This window comes from Papilio xuthus, unplaced genomic scaffold (assembly GCF_000836235.2).
Source record: "Papilio xuthus unplaced genomic scaffold, Pxut_1.1 DF826945.1, whole genome shotgun sequence".
Classification (NCBI taxonomy): Eukaryota; Metazoa; Arthropoda; class Insecta; order Lepidoptera; family Papilionidae; genus Papilio; species Papilio xuthus.
In genome coordinates this window covers 3148940-3165461 of record NW_013531704.1, presented here as the reverse complement: position 1 = coordinate 3165461, position 16522 = coordinate 3148940, and the positions used below count along the sequence as shown (strand labels likewise).

General features: G+C 38.0%; 1 protein-coding gene across 4 annotated transcripts in view; it reads left to right on the top strand.

Moving 5' to 3' along the window:
• The window catches only part of zfh2 (Zn finger homeodomain 2), a 193100-nt gene that overhangs the window by 126335 nt on the left and 50243 nt on the right, over positions 1-16522 (top strand). For all 4 annotated transcript variants that reach the window (XM_013316726.1, XM_013316727.1, XM_013316725.1 and 1 more), the window contains 2 exons: positions 1340-4101; positions 5685-8517. In XM_013316726.1, the coding sequence (XP_013172180.1) occupies positions 1340-4101; positions 5685-8517 (5595 nt within the window). The remainder of the gene's footprint in view (positions 1-1339; positions 4102-5684; positions 8518-16522) is intronic.

The window sequence follows — 16522 nt, the reverse complement described above, 5'->3', positions numbered from 1 at the left end:
CGTCTCATAGCCCAGACGCCACGTTGTAAAAATTCTGACCCAAATCTCGCAAAACAAAACTCACACTGCACAATACCTACTTTACGATGCTATAACGATGTGGTGTTTTCCTTAGAAAAGATCTTTTGTCCATTGACAAAAAGCAGTCGAGATCGTATTTATGCAGAGAAGGTCGCTTTACCTGGCCATTGTTCTATGCTCCTAGCAGACAGTGGGACGACGATTTTACATCATAAATAATTATGTCCACCGGTCACTCCGGTCCACTATTGGGGTCACTTGGACCCTGATTATTATTATGCATCAAGATTCGCTTATCCCTCGCCCCTTCATTAGATGTAACGGTTTTAACTGCGTAAAACTATAGAACGGGTTCCCCCATAGGGGAAGACTGGTTTCAGACGTCGTTACTGTGGGATAATCGCGCTAACTAATTATTTTACCACTAAATTATTCACTAAGTGAAATTAAACTTCATAAGTCATAATTTTTCTCAGCTTTAACTATTTGATACCTACTTTAATAAAGTAAACTTCTTACAGTGAGATCGCAAATTTAAGCACAAATTCGTATATGCATGTATTTGTGTTGGGATTTATAATTAAAAATGATCATTTTGTACATGAGATGACATTTATTTATCCGATAAATAGAATATTATTATAATATTTTATTAAGGATTCCTTGACGGTTTTTGTATCGGCGTTTTCATTCACCTTCCTTATTTGAGCGTAAACAATGCGGGCCGGCTCCTTTCACACGCTCCCGCGGACATATCCCTGGTCAAATAATAATTGCACTCACACATCTTCTGCACATACACTTCTCTCACTCGCACAATACGTCACATGAGAGTACGTCACTATCCCGATACATTTGATCCGATGCGAAACGAAACATTCGAAACCTTTTGTAATAATGAACAATGATTGTTTGCTCGTCCTGTATCTTCTTTGTGTGCGAAATTACAATATACTTGTTACGTTAACATTAATGCCCCGCGCATGTGTGCGTACGGGATGGATAGGCCGATACCTTTGTCTTGCCGGGACGACCAAACAAAACGACTCGTACTAATAATATAAAGGAGAAGAATTTTATTTTTAACTTCAATTCAGAAAAGTAACAAACGTTGGCACCGAACAATGGTTGGCTTCATTTATAGAAATAATTTTTTTGTAGATAAATCTCACGTAGATGCATAGGTGGCGATGGCTTAGCGTATGAGTTGTTATTCATTTGCAATACCGATCTAGTAGAGGATGGTTCGTCACTGTTTATTTATAAATTTGATTCGGATGTAGTAAAAATATCCTAATGCATCTTCTTTTGTTAACAGATAATAAAGAACTGATTGATCAAAAGCCTGAATTAACTCAAGAACAGAAAATGATGCGGTTTTTGGAACAACACCATCAACAACAACAACAGCAGCTCCAACAACAGCAACTACAACAGCAACAACAACAGCAGCAGCAACAACAACAACAACTCCAACAACAACCCCCACCGCAACTACAGCCTCAGCAGGGTCCCAGTGAGAGGGAAGACGATCACGATACCCCCGGACCTCACTCATGCCCATATTGTAATTTTAGTTGTGGAAGTGAGTCCAGATTACACTCTCATGTTACTTCTGTACACGGAGACACTTCTTCGCATTTTATTTGCCCGCTGTGCCAAGATGCCTTCAAAGATCGGCCGGCCCTTGAGAGACATGTTATGCAAATACATTCAGTTAACTCCGAAGGCTTACAGCGGCTGCTTCTTCTCGTCGACCAAAGTCATTGGCTAAATGGTGGCGCTCAACCAAAGAGAGAAGAGACGCGACAAGGTGACGATGACAGAGAGATTTCCTCGCCACGATCGGAAGGCAGCGTGGATGGCGAAACAGAGCGATGTTTGACGTGCAACAGGACCTTCCGCAACGTAGATGAGCTGTGTCATCATCAAAACGAGTCCGGCCATTTGGAATTGAAACAAACTCCACAAGGGCCTGGATACTTCTGTTGGAAGAAAGGATGCAACAGATACTTCGATACCGGTCACGCTTTACAAAATCATTTTAGAGAAGCACATGCACGAAACTCGACTGCGAATATGTCCGTGTCAGAAAAGCATGTGTATAAATTCAGATGTAATCAGTGCAGTTTAGCCTTCAAAACAATAGAGAAACTACAGCTACATTCTCAATACCACGTGATACGTGACGCTACAAAATGCACAATATGTGGCCGAAACTTCCGCTCAGTGTTGGCTCTACAAAAACACGTAGAAACTTCTCACACCGACATCTCTGAAGAGGATCTCGCTGCATTTAAACGAAGTTTAGCGACAAATCCTTTGTTGCAATCTAATCAAGGCACCGCATTAGACCCGGCTATGGCTGACCTATTGCGCAAAGAAGCTCTTAGAACGCCCGACGATGAATTAGGTGAAATAGACGACAGAGATTCCAGCGCTAATGCAGCCGATGAGTCGGGACACAACGATGCTGAAAATTCTGATGATTCTATAATTTATAAAGACCAACAATTTTTAGAAGACTATTTAAATTCACAGGCGATGGCCGAAGATTCATACAATGACCCGAATAGAAAATATAAATGCCATCGATGCAAAGTAGCGTTCACACGCCAATCTTATTTGACTGCACATAATAAAACACTGCTACATAGAAAAGGCGAAAAATTAACGTATCCAATGGAGAAATATCTCGATCCCAATAGACCCTTTAAATGCGACGTATGTAAGGAGTCGTTTACGCAAAAGAATATTTTACTCGTTCATTATAATAGTGTCAGTCATTTACACAAATTAAAAAGGGCGATGCAAGAACAACAGAATAACAATAACCCTCCGGTGTCGCCGGGGGCTGGGACAGCTCCCTCTAATTTGACACTCACACCTAAGAGCACCTCGAGTGAAGAAGACGACCGAAAACGATACAAGTGCAACATATGTAAAGTCGCTTACACACAGGGCAGCACGCTAGACATTCACATGAGGTCTGTGCTACACCAGACGCGCGCGGGAAAACTACAGGAGCTCGCCGCGGCCGGTCACGTGGACTTGACGCGGCCCTTAGTAGAGCAGCCCGATAAGCCCGACCCCGCCAAAATATTACAAGACGTGTTGTCGCCGAAAAATACATCCCCTTCTTCAACAAGCAGCGGGGGGCCCCGTTCCTCACCCCCCGCGCGGCCAGGTAGCCCTCGCTCCCCTCGCGCAGGTAGCGCCGCGTGCGAGCGGTGCCACGCGTCATTTCCGAACGGAGAGCTACTCGACGCACATCGTGCGACTTTATGCCCGTTTAGCGATGCGCGGGCGCACTCACCGCTAGGAGAAGCGGAGCAAGCCGCTCTGGACGAGATGGTAGCCAAGGGAAATCCGCCCAAACGAAACTCACAAATGTATAAACAATTACTTGAGACTTTCGGCTTCGATCTCGTCATGCAATACAATGAGAACCAACGGCGAAAAATGCAAGAAGAGCGCGAAATGGCGCGAGCGCCGAGCCCGCCGCCCCCACCGCCCGAGGAAAAGCCCCCGGATAACGAATCGAAGTCGACGTGCCAACATTGTAATAAGGAGTTTTCTAGTGTGTTCGTTTTAAAAACTCACTGTGAAGAAGTGCATAAGGATAAAGTTCCGTTAGAGTTTTTGGAGCAATTCGCCGAGCAGTTCAAATCGGAATATGAACGAAAATCAGGAGCGCCCAATTCACCGCGAGCCGCATCACCCGCGCCACGAGACGAGAGGTCGCCTTCACCGCGAGGAGATGCCAACGGTAGCTTCAATGAGAATGGGAGCAGTGCGGGCGAGGCGCAAGCAGGCGCACTGCTGGCTGCGCAGGTGCAGGAGATGCAGGCCGCCCTCAACATGCTGCAGCTGCAGCAGCAACTCGGGCAGCTGCACCCAATGATGGCTCAGATGCTGTCTCTAGGATTGCCTTTGGGACTGAATGTGGGCGCGCTGGCCGCCATGAATCTGCAGCCGCCGCTAGTGCCTCTCATGCTGCCACCTCCACCTTTCGATGCGATGCCGTTCTCTCACGACGCCCAGCTCAAACAACAACAAATTATGCAGCAACAGCAACAGGTAATTGTAAAATTATTTAAATCACGTTAAGGTTAATTCGTATTTACGTAAATTTTTTGAATATTCAATTATCATTTAAGTTTAAGATATTATACTAATTCCAAACGTTTTGGGTCGCAATTAATGCCGAACTTACTTTTTCCCATTGGGTAAGTTGATAAAAAGGTTTATTGATCTAGCCCGTTCGATACATACAATGTAATGCAATGTGCTATTCACAATTATATGTGTTCTTATATATTTGTAGATGTAAAAGTACCAAATGACACAGTAAAAGGTTCATTCGGTTTTACAAATACGTACTAGAATATACTCCAATTAAATGTTGTATAATAATTACGTCTGTAATGACAATTTTATTAATCACATATAACTATGTAAAAAACTTATTCTTAATAGATTGTTAACATTTAACATTGGTTCAACTTTCATACCAAACTATACAAAAAAAACACCGTCTACAAGATAATTTTTAATAGCAATTATACATGAATATGTGCCTAAAGATGCATTTATAAATTAATCGCAATAAATATCGAAAAATCCCCAAAGCACAATTAAAACATTTTTACTATACCTCATTTAAATATCAGTATTCTAAAAACTACATGCTTATTTTACTTGCAAATATACTGTGTAATTAATAAAATATGAACTAAATATATCAATAAAGTGTTAACGACTCTAACAAATGACGTAGGACAGGAAATCACTTATTCGAAGAGTCAATATTAACTTTATCAAGTATTCACACTCAATCAACACTAATAAATATACTACGTGGTTATATGAGGAGTCTAATGTAATTCAATAATCGTTTGATATTGATAATGTTTAAAACTTTTAATATTTATCTTTAAACGGTCGATATTTGTCAGCTTTGCCGTGTAAAGTCGATCGCAAGGCAAGAATTGTACGGCGCATTGTTAGATAAGCGACTGCTATCTGTTTGCACAAAGCAACAGACCATCTATTATTGGGTTTGTAGGGTCGGAGTATTATTACTTGCAACGGATTCAGTTATTATTCAAAGTTACCTGCAATCGCCGAGCGCCTTACCACCGCAAATAAATGAGCCCTTTACAAATACATTGATACTTTGAGTCAACTTAATTTTTTTTAATTATTTTTGATTACGTCTCAGTATAGTTTTATAGATATATAATAATAGTTTTGGGGTAAATCAATTGATGAAAAAATTTCGTTACTTAAACATAAAATAGTACAAAAGTTTTCGTTATAAAAAATGCGCATGTCTATTTAATAAACATATTTTTTTTGCCTATAATGACTTAATTGCCTAAACCTTAAAAATAAAGTACTTTATGGACATTGTTTTTTTATATATATTTTCCGTTGGCGATCTTTAGTAATTAAAATGATTTAAGGGATGTTTCCATAAAAAATTATAAATGGTTGATAAGCATTTAATATACTTCGCAAAATATAAATAAAGGAATGTTTCAACATTGCTGTTTACTATGCCTATCAGATTCTTTTCTACTGATAGATATTTAATAACGCGGTAAGCAGTAGAGCAACACTTTTTTAAACATAAAACTATAAGATTGTTTTATTTGCAGGCTAACGCTGCAGCTGGACAGAAACGCGCTCGAACACGCATCACCGATGAACAATTAAAAATTTTGCGCGCGCATTTCGACATTAACAACTCTCCTAGCGATGAAGCGATTGCAAAAATGGCGCAACAATCAGGCTTAGCCACAAAAGTAATTAAGCACTGGTTCCGAAATACTTTATTCAAAGAACGTCAACGAAACAAGGACTCCCCTTACAATTTCAACAACCCACCTTCGACAACTCTTAATCTGGAAGAGTATGAGAAAACAGGCGAAGCAAAAGTTACACCTTTAGATTCATCGGCGAGCTCCGATGAAGGCAAACCACCACCAGAAAAAAAGGCAAAAACTGAAGACCCGACACCCATAATTCATCAAGAGGTAAAATCTGAACCCAGTGATGAACCAACAATGGAAGAAAAATATAACTCCTACGATGACAGACATCAAGAGGACAAAAGCTTTATTTTTCCTCAAGTCCCATCGCAAAGTCCGGCTCTGAATACTTCTGATCTTCAACAAAGTATTTCTCGACCACAAACACCAACGCATCTGTCTTTGAATTCTTTAATTCAATCGCAGTTGGATTCGATACCGGCAACGAGCATACCTCAACCACCTCATCCATCAATGTTGCCACCAAAAATAAATCCAAATTTCACGTCCCCAAACTCCGTGCCCCCGAACGTCCTACCTTTGACCCCAAATCGCAGCCTCAGTCCTGGCAGAGGACCGGCGGATTTCGGACTTTCCGGGGGCAACTCGAATGGATCCAACAGCTCGGGGTCTTCTGGCAAACGCGCCAACAGAACTAGATTTACAGATTATCAAATTAAAGTACTACAGGAGTTTTTTGAAAATAACGCCTATCCTAAAGACGATGATCTGGAATACCTATCAAAACTACTAGGACTAAGTCCGAGAGTAATAGTGGTGTGGTTTCAAAATGCACGACAAAAGGCTCGAAAAGTATATGAAAATCAACCAGCTGCTGAGCCTCCTACAGGAGCTACCGATGATGCTAATAGATTTCAACGAACTCCTGGCTTAAATTATCAATGTAAAAAGTGTCAGCTTGTTTTTCAAAGATATTACGAATTAATTAGACATCAGAAAACACATTGTTTTAAAGAAGAAGATGCGAAGCGATCAGCTCAAGCGCAAGCAGCTGCGGCCCAAGTCGCTGCTACTTTGAGTAGCGAAGACTCAAATTCAAGTACTGTCGAACATCACATTCCTCACGTACCTGTTTCACCTGCACCACCCCGAACGCCAACTCCAGCAGCTCCCACCTACCCTGTTTCACCAGCACCACAAGCCCCAATTACGCCTGTTACACCTTTAACTCACCACCAACGAACTGAAGAGAAAGATGGCAATTTTCAATGTGATAAATGCAATCTAGTCTTCCCACGTTTTGACTTATGGAGAGAACATCAATTGGTGCATATAATGAACCCAAACTTATTTCCCACATATCCACCAGATTCCCCTTTTGGAATACTACAACAACATGCCCAGTTGCAACAATTGAATGCTACACTCGCAAATAATGATGAATCTCGTCACCCTTTAGTAGCAGCATTAAATCAACAAGTTGTGAAACGAAAATTTGATGAGTTTGAAGAAATAGATACAGGAGAACAGCCAAAAGATAAGCGATTAAGAACTACCATTTTACCAGAACAACTTGATTATTTATACCAAAAGTATCAAATAGAATCTAATCCATCGCGGAAAATGTTAGAAAACATTGCACGAGAAGTTGGGTTAAAAAAAAGAGTAGTTCAAGTTTGGTTCCAAAATACTCGAGCTCGTGAGAGAAAAGGACAATTTCGAGCTCATGCACAAGTTATAAATAAAAGATGTCCGTTCTGTCCTGCATTATTCAAAGTTAAAAGTGCATTAGAAAGTCATTTGAGCACAAAACACGCCGATCAATGTGCACGAGGAGAAATTAACGTGGACGCTTTACCGGACGAGGAATTAAGTACTGAATCTACTCCAAGTTTTGGCTCACAACAAAGTGATAGACAGCAAAATTTTTCCCAAGCGGGGGCTCCCATGTTGCCCCCTATTTTCCCGCCTTTTCACTCAGACATGGAGAAATTTATCAAGCAGTACAGTGAAGAGTCAATGAAACGATACGTGAGTGAGTTACAAGCTCATGCTGTGGCCCAACAAAATGGTACAACTAATGAGCCCACGGAAAGACAACTAGTACACATAAAATCGGAAATCCCTTTAGATCTCAGCAAGCCCGTTGATTTGTCGCGCCCTGGATCGGATGCAGACGAACGCTCTGATACTGCATCTGAGACTATGGAGTTTTACGAAGAAGATGAACCCACGTCGCCGTTACCGGGTCAGCAACATACTCCAAGGCAACCCGGAAAGCGCTTCCGTACTCAAATGTCGTCAGTGCAAGTGAAAATTATGAAGTCTCTATTTAACGACTACAAAACACCAACGATGGCAGAGTGCGAAGCTTTGGGCCGAGAAATCGGTCTGCCTAAGCGAGTAGTACAAGTATGGTTTCAAAATGCACGCGCGAAAGAAAAGAAGGCGCGTTTAGCGGCTGGCTTGTCTGAGGTGTCGGACGCGCCACCACCGGACGAGTGTCAGGTGTGCGACTTCAAGTATAGTCACAAGTACTCCGTGCAAGACCACGTGTTCACGCCGGGCCACATAGCAGCAGTCCGCGCGCGCCTCGAAAGCGGCGTCGCCGGCGGAGACGACAAGACACTGGCCCTCATGCAGATGGCGGCTCGCCTGGAGAGCAGCCTCGGCAGCGAATTGCACAACGCGTTCCTGAGGCCTCAGCTCGCCGGCAACGGTGAGTGCACCACTTGACCGCGATCCGTATCGTCCGGTGCTTACGGGCATTGAGCGATCTCGGACCTATTTTTGTAGAACTTAGAACGGCGAGCTTCGCTCAACTAAATATTGTTTATTGAGTATTTATCTAAGTATTTGATTATGTTATAGTGAATAACTGAGCGAAGCTGACTACGTGCCGTGACGGTCGTTTGTCTTTTTCCTACTAGTGAGTCCTTTTATAAATAGGGTTTAGGAGTAAAGTGAAAAACTTTGTGATAATTATGCAATGTTGGCAGTTTTAATGATTTCAGTATGTATAGTAACATATTCCAATTAATAATTTATTAATTTTAAATTGACAAACAGTATTAGTAGATAACGAAAGCATGTGTGGTTGAGTGAAGTGACGAAGTGGCGAGGTGCGGCGCGGGCGCGGCTGTGAAGGCACAGGGCGCAGGGCACGGGGCAGCCGCGAGAGGCGGGCGGCAGTGGGCGGCCGCGCCGCGCCGCCGCTATTCAAATGTAAACGGAACATAACAATGGTAGGAGTTAGGACGCGTGAAGGACGTCGTATATCTAATGAGATCGATCTGCCACACATGCATTTCGCTCCACATGAATAATCAATTATTTAAATGACGCTATATAATACTTTCTCGGCAACTACATTAATACCGATTCAATCTTTTATTTACATTGCCACCCTTTTCTTGTATCCACCGATATCTGAATCACTGAAAGCCAACACTGCATATTTACACACGAGAAGCTTTATAAGCATTATACTAGAAATCTGTTGCATAATATTATTCTTCCTAGTTGTTCATATTTAAAACTCCTATTAGGTTTTAGCGACTTGTCGATTGTTGTAGGATTGTAATGAAAACCAAATTATATATTTTAGAGAATTTAAAACATTTTAGTTATTATGTAAAGTCATAGCGAAGCCTGAAGTCTTTATTATTATTTAAATAAGGTGCCTTGTAAGATCCGAGCGTTTTGTAAATTATTTCTCAGAGCTCCACTGTAAATAGTCGTTTGTTTAAGAGTATACTATTAGGTTTTAAAGTTTAAACGCTGTAAAATTGTCTCAGATAGCCGTTAGTACGTGGATCACGATGTGCAGTATCTATATATAGGTAGATATAAATAAATATATTGTTTGTTTCGTAGAGGCATCTTAAGAACTTGTGATATAACCGTATCTAATTAGTGAACTACGCATATATTTTGCAAAAAGTACAAAAATACTTACAGACATAACATTTGTAAAAGTTTGTAGTGTTTTACATAATAATGAAGACGTGGGATTCGTGTGGGGTCGCCGGCTGCAGTTTTTTTTATATTCACCTAACGCATTTACATAAGAGTGGTTCAAAATCGGGGAGTTAGACGATATGCAAATATTTACTTGAATTTTAAATGTTAGGAAGTACGCTCGTGCGTCGTCTTGTGTGCGGCGCGCGTAAGGCGAGGCACCACTAGGCACGCGCCGCGGGAGTCACTATTCTCCACACCTATTTATTATGTGAAAACTCTCGCCTCCCGTCTTGGCTCACGCATTCAGATACGTCCGTATCGATCTTTGACATGCAAATATTACAGTTTATTGCGCCGAGAGTATAATGCAATTTTATTTACTCGATCGTTAAACACATAGAACGGACTGAACCTATTTGCATATCGCTTTCTTGTTATTTTTTTCTTTTGCATTTTTTGTTATGTTTGTATTTATTTTTGTTCTTTGGTTTATTTTTTTATTTTGTTTATTATTTTGTCGTTCAAACGGAGTGTATGTCGCGAGGCAGATGTCCTTGATTTTAAAATTGCCTCCATTACGACTTCCAATAATTTTATTTTCATTTGTATAATTTAATTGTAATGTAATTATATGCGATGTGCATTTACTGTTGTGGATAGTGAAATGGAACTAAAGCCCAGTGCCAGCCAGTGAAAAATGTCTTTGGTTTCGTCTGCAGTGACGGAAGTCACTCAGCTAGATAAAAGATTAAAAGTCTTGTAACTGAATAGTATTATTATAGTTATTATCTGCAGTTATTATATTTGCCGAATTCGTTGAAATAAATGCAATATTTATATTATTGATTTCTGTTTTTTATTATTTTTTATTCCTTGGTTCCTTTATCCTAAGTTTTTTATATATGTATAATATTAAATTTTTTGTAAAATGTTATTTTTTATTTTTGTATTGTTCATTCGCCTGCTGTGAGTCTATATTTAAATATTAAAGACAGGTGTACAATGCACTTGAAGGTTTGAGGATGGAATATTTCTTCATAATTATAAGATTAAATAATACCTGAACGGGTGTGAAACAAAGAGTCATTGTTTTTTTTTCTGCCAGCGAGTGAGGAACATTGTTCAGTAACAATACGTAAAACAAATGGTACGAGTTCACGCATTAAACTCTTCATGGGAGGTGTTATCTTTGCAGTTTGAGGGATGCAGACCAACAATGCGATAACAGATTCCTAGTTCACAGTTTTTATACAAAAGTGAAAACATTTTTTAAGACAAAAGACGATCGTGACGGCACGTTGACATTTCAGAGATTTTAAAACGCATGTCTTTAAGTAAAAGCAAAAAACCAACATTTGAACATTAAAAATAACTTTGCATACAGATATATACCAAATTGATAATTATTAACAGGTTAGTTACGAATATTCATGTCATAACATTAATTTATTTGCGTTTGCTTAATAATATTTATTAAAAACAAAAAAAAACGTTGCGATTAAATTTACTAAAAGTTAAACCAATATCATAGTGATTAAGATATTCCTTCGCCGTCCAAATATTAAAACAAAACATTACACTTTTCATAAACACATTAAATAGGTACTAGATGTTCGCAACATTTCTCAGTTTTTAAATTTAAAGATTTGCCTTTTTTAAATCCACAAACAAATATTTAATAATCGATTTACTAAACGTATTGTAGGCAACGTAGCACCTTTTGCTAAACTTTTCCTTGAACAACGAACAAAACGTAAATTTTTTTCAGCGCCCCCACTCGGAATCGAGAGCTCAATTACAAAAAATATTAAATTACCAACTCACAAAGAATGAGGCTAATATTGAAAAAAAAAATCTCCCGTTACCGTACCAACTAATTATTTCATTGTATAACACAATAATGTGCGACGTGCTTGGCAGAAAACAACTCTTTTTGTGCAGACATGACAATGGATATTTTTTTAGGCGAATCTAAGCGATATCATGTCTGTAGGCATATAAATGAAGTAAGGACAATAAAGAAATGAAAACTACACTCAATTATAAAAAGAACCAGACACATAATTGAACTCAAGTAGTTGGATATTGCCCGCAATTTTTTATACTATCAGTAAATTATATTCCACAAAAATAAACGTTAAATTACGATTTGAATTAAGAATTGCAAACGCAATTATTGACGATAACTGCAAACCTGCAAGCCTATGCTCTGAGGGTAAGTAAAGAAATAAAAAAGCTAAAGAAAGAATACTAACAAAAAAAAAATTCTTCCTATTTCAAGCTCAGATCTGATTTAAGATTATTATCTTAAAATAAACAATTAAAGTACCATAAAAATACAAGATCATTTTATTTTTTACATAAAATTGGAATTATAACCAGCTTCTGAAATATAAACATAGAGAAGCAACGAAATGTAACATTTATATGTTCTAAAATGAAAAGTCTCTGAAAAAAAAGGTATACTTAAAATTGTTGAGAGGCCATACACGAACGTAAAAGTACTAACTATAAGCTTTGGCCTCCCCGACTTCGGTACCAAAAAAACACTTCGCCCTTAGACAGTATAACCCTTAGAATGCAGGCATAGGCTTTTTATAATATTATCTTATTAAAAATATCAGAATTAGAAAATACTGGACATTAAGACATTGGAGATCTTGTTTATTCAAACAATTTATTTTCAAATCAGCTGTTGACTTGTATTGACTATAAATTATTGTCAATGTTGTCAAGCAACGGTACATCGCGTCGTCGAAGTCATCGTCATAATTATTTTAAATAGTCTACAAATATCTATCGAACAATTAATAACGATCGTAAAATTTCCATTTAATCGTGAAAAAAAAATGTAAAAATGTTTGTTTAGCATAATTAAGTGATTTGATATAGAATGTCATGCAATAAATGTTGTTACCAAAGATTTTTTAGCAATTTTATGGTTCAGTTCGCACATTTACTATAAATAACGACAAATCTTGTGGTTTCATAAGCCTAGAAATTAAATGACATAATTATTTCATACTCGCTGTAGCCCGCGACTTTGTCCGCGCGGCATTAAAAAAAACTTATTATGCTTTTCATGCTCTTACAAACTATGTTCTACATCTGTAATAAATACATCAAGATCCGTTGAGCTGTTTTGTACGTATCGTAATTATAATATTAGCAAGATCTAAACAAACACATCAGCGTTTTACCTCAAGTATGTTTTAATGCGATCCTATTAAATATTATATGCTATAGAAACGTTTTATACGATAGTAACTTTGCTAAATAAATAACTAATAGTAAAAAACGGGCAATAACTATTAGAATATAATCGGTGACAAATGCCATACTCCTTTTTATATAACCGGAACATAAAATAGTCGATAGAGTTGTTATTGTTAATTACTGTTCTAATCTACTATTTAAATTAATTAAAAAGAAAAAAAACTTGCATTGTCATTTCAAAAAGTATTAACTAGTCGGCAAGCAATTAAAATTGTTCTACTAATATTTTGACCCAATTTCAAGACCTAAGTATTAAACATAAAATCGAGTGGGACTTATATTGTCGATTTAGTCATGGCAACTGATATTTTAGGAATTCCCCAAGTGAAATTAATATCATTAATCATTCATTAATATTATAGAAGCCTAATTGTAACGGTACATTTCGTTGAAGTCAAAAGTTAATATATGTATGTTTAAACATCGCTGTAATATGTTTATTGACACATTCTATAGTTTACGACAATAACAACCTGTTTTTTTGCAAATATTTTCAATAATAGACATTTTCCTAACCTCGCATTTAATTCAATAACCTACAATGGAATGTAAGTAGGTAGGTTTTTTTAATAATTTTTTTACCACGTAGATAACCACGTATAAAATGGTCATGTTTTTCAAAACGTTTGACACGTTTGCAATATAATATTGTTAAGCGACAACTTCCTTCAATAAAATAATGAAATATATAAAACAATTTTAAGGTAAAATAAATACAATTATTGTATAATATTACCTATATTCTAAATATTTTAATCTCTGTACTTAAATGCACAAAGAACCTAAGGGAAAATTTTCCGACATCTACAATTCAAACAGTCTTGGTGCCTTCGGTGTGATTTGAATTTCGAATTTGTTACCATTATCCTGACCATTTCAATATTTATGTACCTACTGATATATTCATTACCAAATTAAATTGACCGTGTCATCTTCTTTTATGAAAATGTTCGGATAATCTCGTGATGCCTAGTTTACATTGAGTTTAAAAAAAAAACTCTGCCCATATTAAGCATATTCTTCTATAATAATTCTACTCTAGATACGTACATCTTGCTAATATTATAAATGCGAATGTTTTGATGGATGGATGGATGGATGTTTGTTTCAAGGTATTTTTGAAACAGTTGAATGGATTTCTCTGAAATTTGGCATATATGTAGAACATAATCTGGGATCAACACATAGGCTACTAATTTTTTTTTAATTCCCCTGCCGCCTGCAGAGTCGCGGGCGACAGCTAGTAAGACATAAAATATCTTATCGAGAACTTTAAATAGTTTGAAATACAACATACGTTTTACGAAGACTTTTCGTATTAGCTTGCAAGTGAATCGAGCTGCAAATTTCGCTAAATTGTAATAAAGCGGGAGAGGCTAGACGAGATCGGGGGCGGCCGGGGAAGGGGGCGAAGCTCGCCGAAGTCACGTTGGAGCGTCCCAAGCCATTACGCGCTCCAAACCGTATCGACAAATAACCGCCAATTATTGGATCGCTCTACAATCTTTTTACAATTTCTTCACCGGCCGTTATTATATTTCTATTAAGCCTTTTTTGTAATCAAACTACTAATGATTCGATTCCATTTCCTAGGCGGACGTGCCGTCTCCGCGATGTTAATGACACAATGTAATTAGATCCGGATGGTTCAGGGGCGTTGACTCGTCATCGCACGGTCTCATCCGCGCCCAGCTAATGCCCAAGTGTCAATTTTACTAAAAATATGGTAATTTACAACGGCCGCCGCACCGCTATGACGGTCCCAGGCTGAAAAGCGGCTGCCTTATTACTGACTTGCGGTCGCGATCCGACGTCGAGCTAGGTGCGGCACCGGAACGGAAATAACGCCTCGTTTGACATTACTGATCATAGTATATTTATTTATTATTAGTTCACGCTTCAAAATATCCAGAACGTGTTTAAGGTAATAATGACATACATGCCAAATTAAATTGTCAATGACGCTTAGAAAAGCTTATACCCACGTCCATTTTCTTAACATTTAGGTATTTTAATAGTAGGTATATAGACCTACAAATATTCCTACAACTGAAACGTGTTACTTAAATAATAATCAATAATATCAAGTAAATTAGTCATTTAAACCATTAACATTAGTACTTTAGCGAGGATACGAGTCCAGCGCGCGCGATGACTGCGCCGTGAACAATTACAAGTTCAATCACCGGCGTCAATACGCGAACGGCCGGCGAAAAAACAACCGCGGTCTACACAGTCATGTTTCAATTTGTTGAATTGATTTGTGGCGCGTACAGCAGCATCGGGCTTCGTTAGCGCGACGTTCTAATCGAGTTGACGCCGCGATATCTCTGTTTGCTACAACCCATTCGCAATGATCATTCCGTTTACTTAATTTGACAGCAGCGAAATTGTTGTTTTGTAAACAATCGTTGAGAGTTTGTATTTCTTTAATTAATAGATTTTAAATCTTTTAACCCAAGTAGGATAATATGTTGCTACAGATCGAGCTTACTTGGACATAATATTTGAGGCAACTTTAAATTAATTCATATTCTAAACTATTATCTCCAATAATATGTAATTTTATTTAATTTCTTCTTTGAATTCGTACATATTATATTTTTACTGAATGTTATCTTCTAGGACAATTTCCTAAATATGCTAAAAACCTAGACCAAGCAAACTGATCACCTATCTAAAAACAGAATATACATTACCTGTTAGAGATTAAACTCTTCTTTTGTACAACGTACAAGAAAATAGGAGTACACGTTTCATTATAGTATTAAAGTCGTGATTATTATTTTAATCGTTTCGCTAACAAAGGCGAGCGGGCGAGATTAGCGGTAATTATATCCTCGCGGGCCGGACTCGTGACGCCAGGGCCGCAATACTTGGCTCCGCGCCCCGAGCGGATCGCGAGTACTGTCTAGTTAGCCAGCCTTTGCAGTATCCATATTACACTTTGGAAATTCATACCAATACTCACATAACCATCTTTACTATTTAAAAAGAAGACACGTCGGTTGCAAAGCACTTAGACTTTACCCATTGAAATTGTAGTTGACAGTCGTAAAACTTTTATTCTAGATTATTTTGTATATCTCACTGTAATTCTGATGCAAAGTAGAGTCTCAATATAACATATGTGTACAACGAGTGCATCTGTAAGATTTCTAAGGTATTAGAAATATTCTAAAGGCACCCTACACTTGCTTGAATGTAGGTGAAGACAGTAGAATTCATAAACATATATACGCAATTGAGCGCTAACCCTGCAAGGTTATATTCAGCTGTCTACAGCAAGAATGTATCAGTTATGTTAAATAATGTAATAGTTAAAAAATAAAAATAATCCAATTCCAAATTATATAAACAAAACAAATCCCCCATAATAAATGAAATGAAAAAACTATTTACCAATCGAATTGAATTCGAAGGCTACTACGTAGTAAGGAATTGTAAATCATTTTTCTCGTTGTACAGAAAAAAAGTTCTATGGG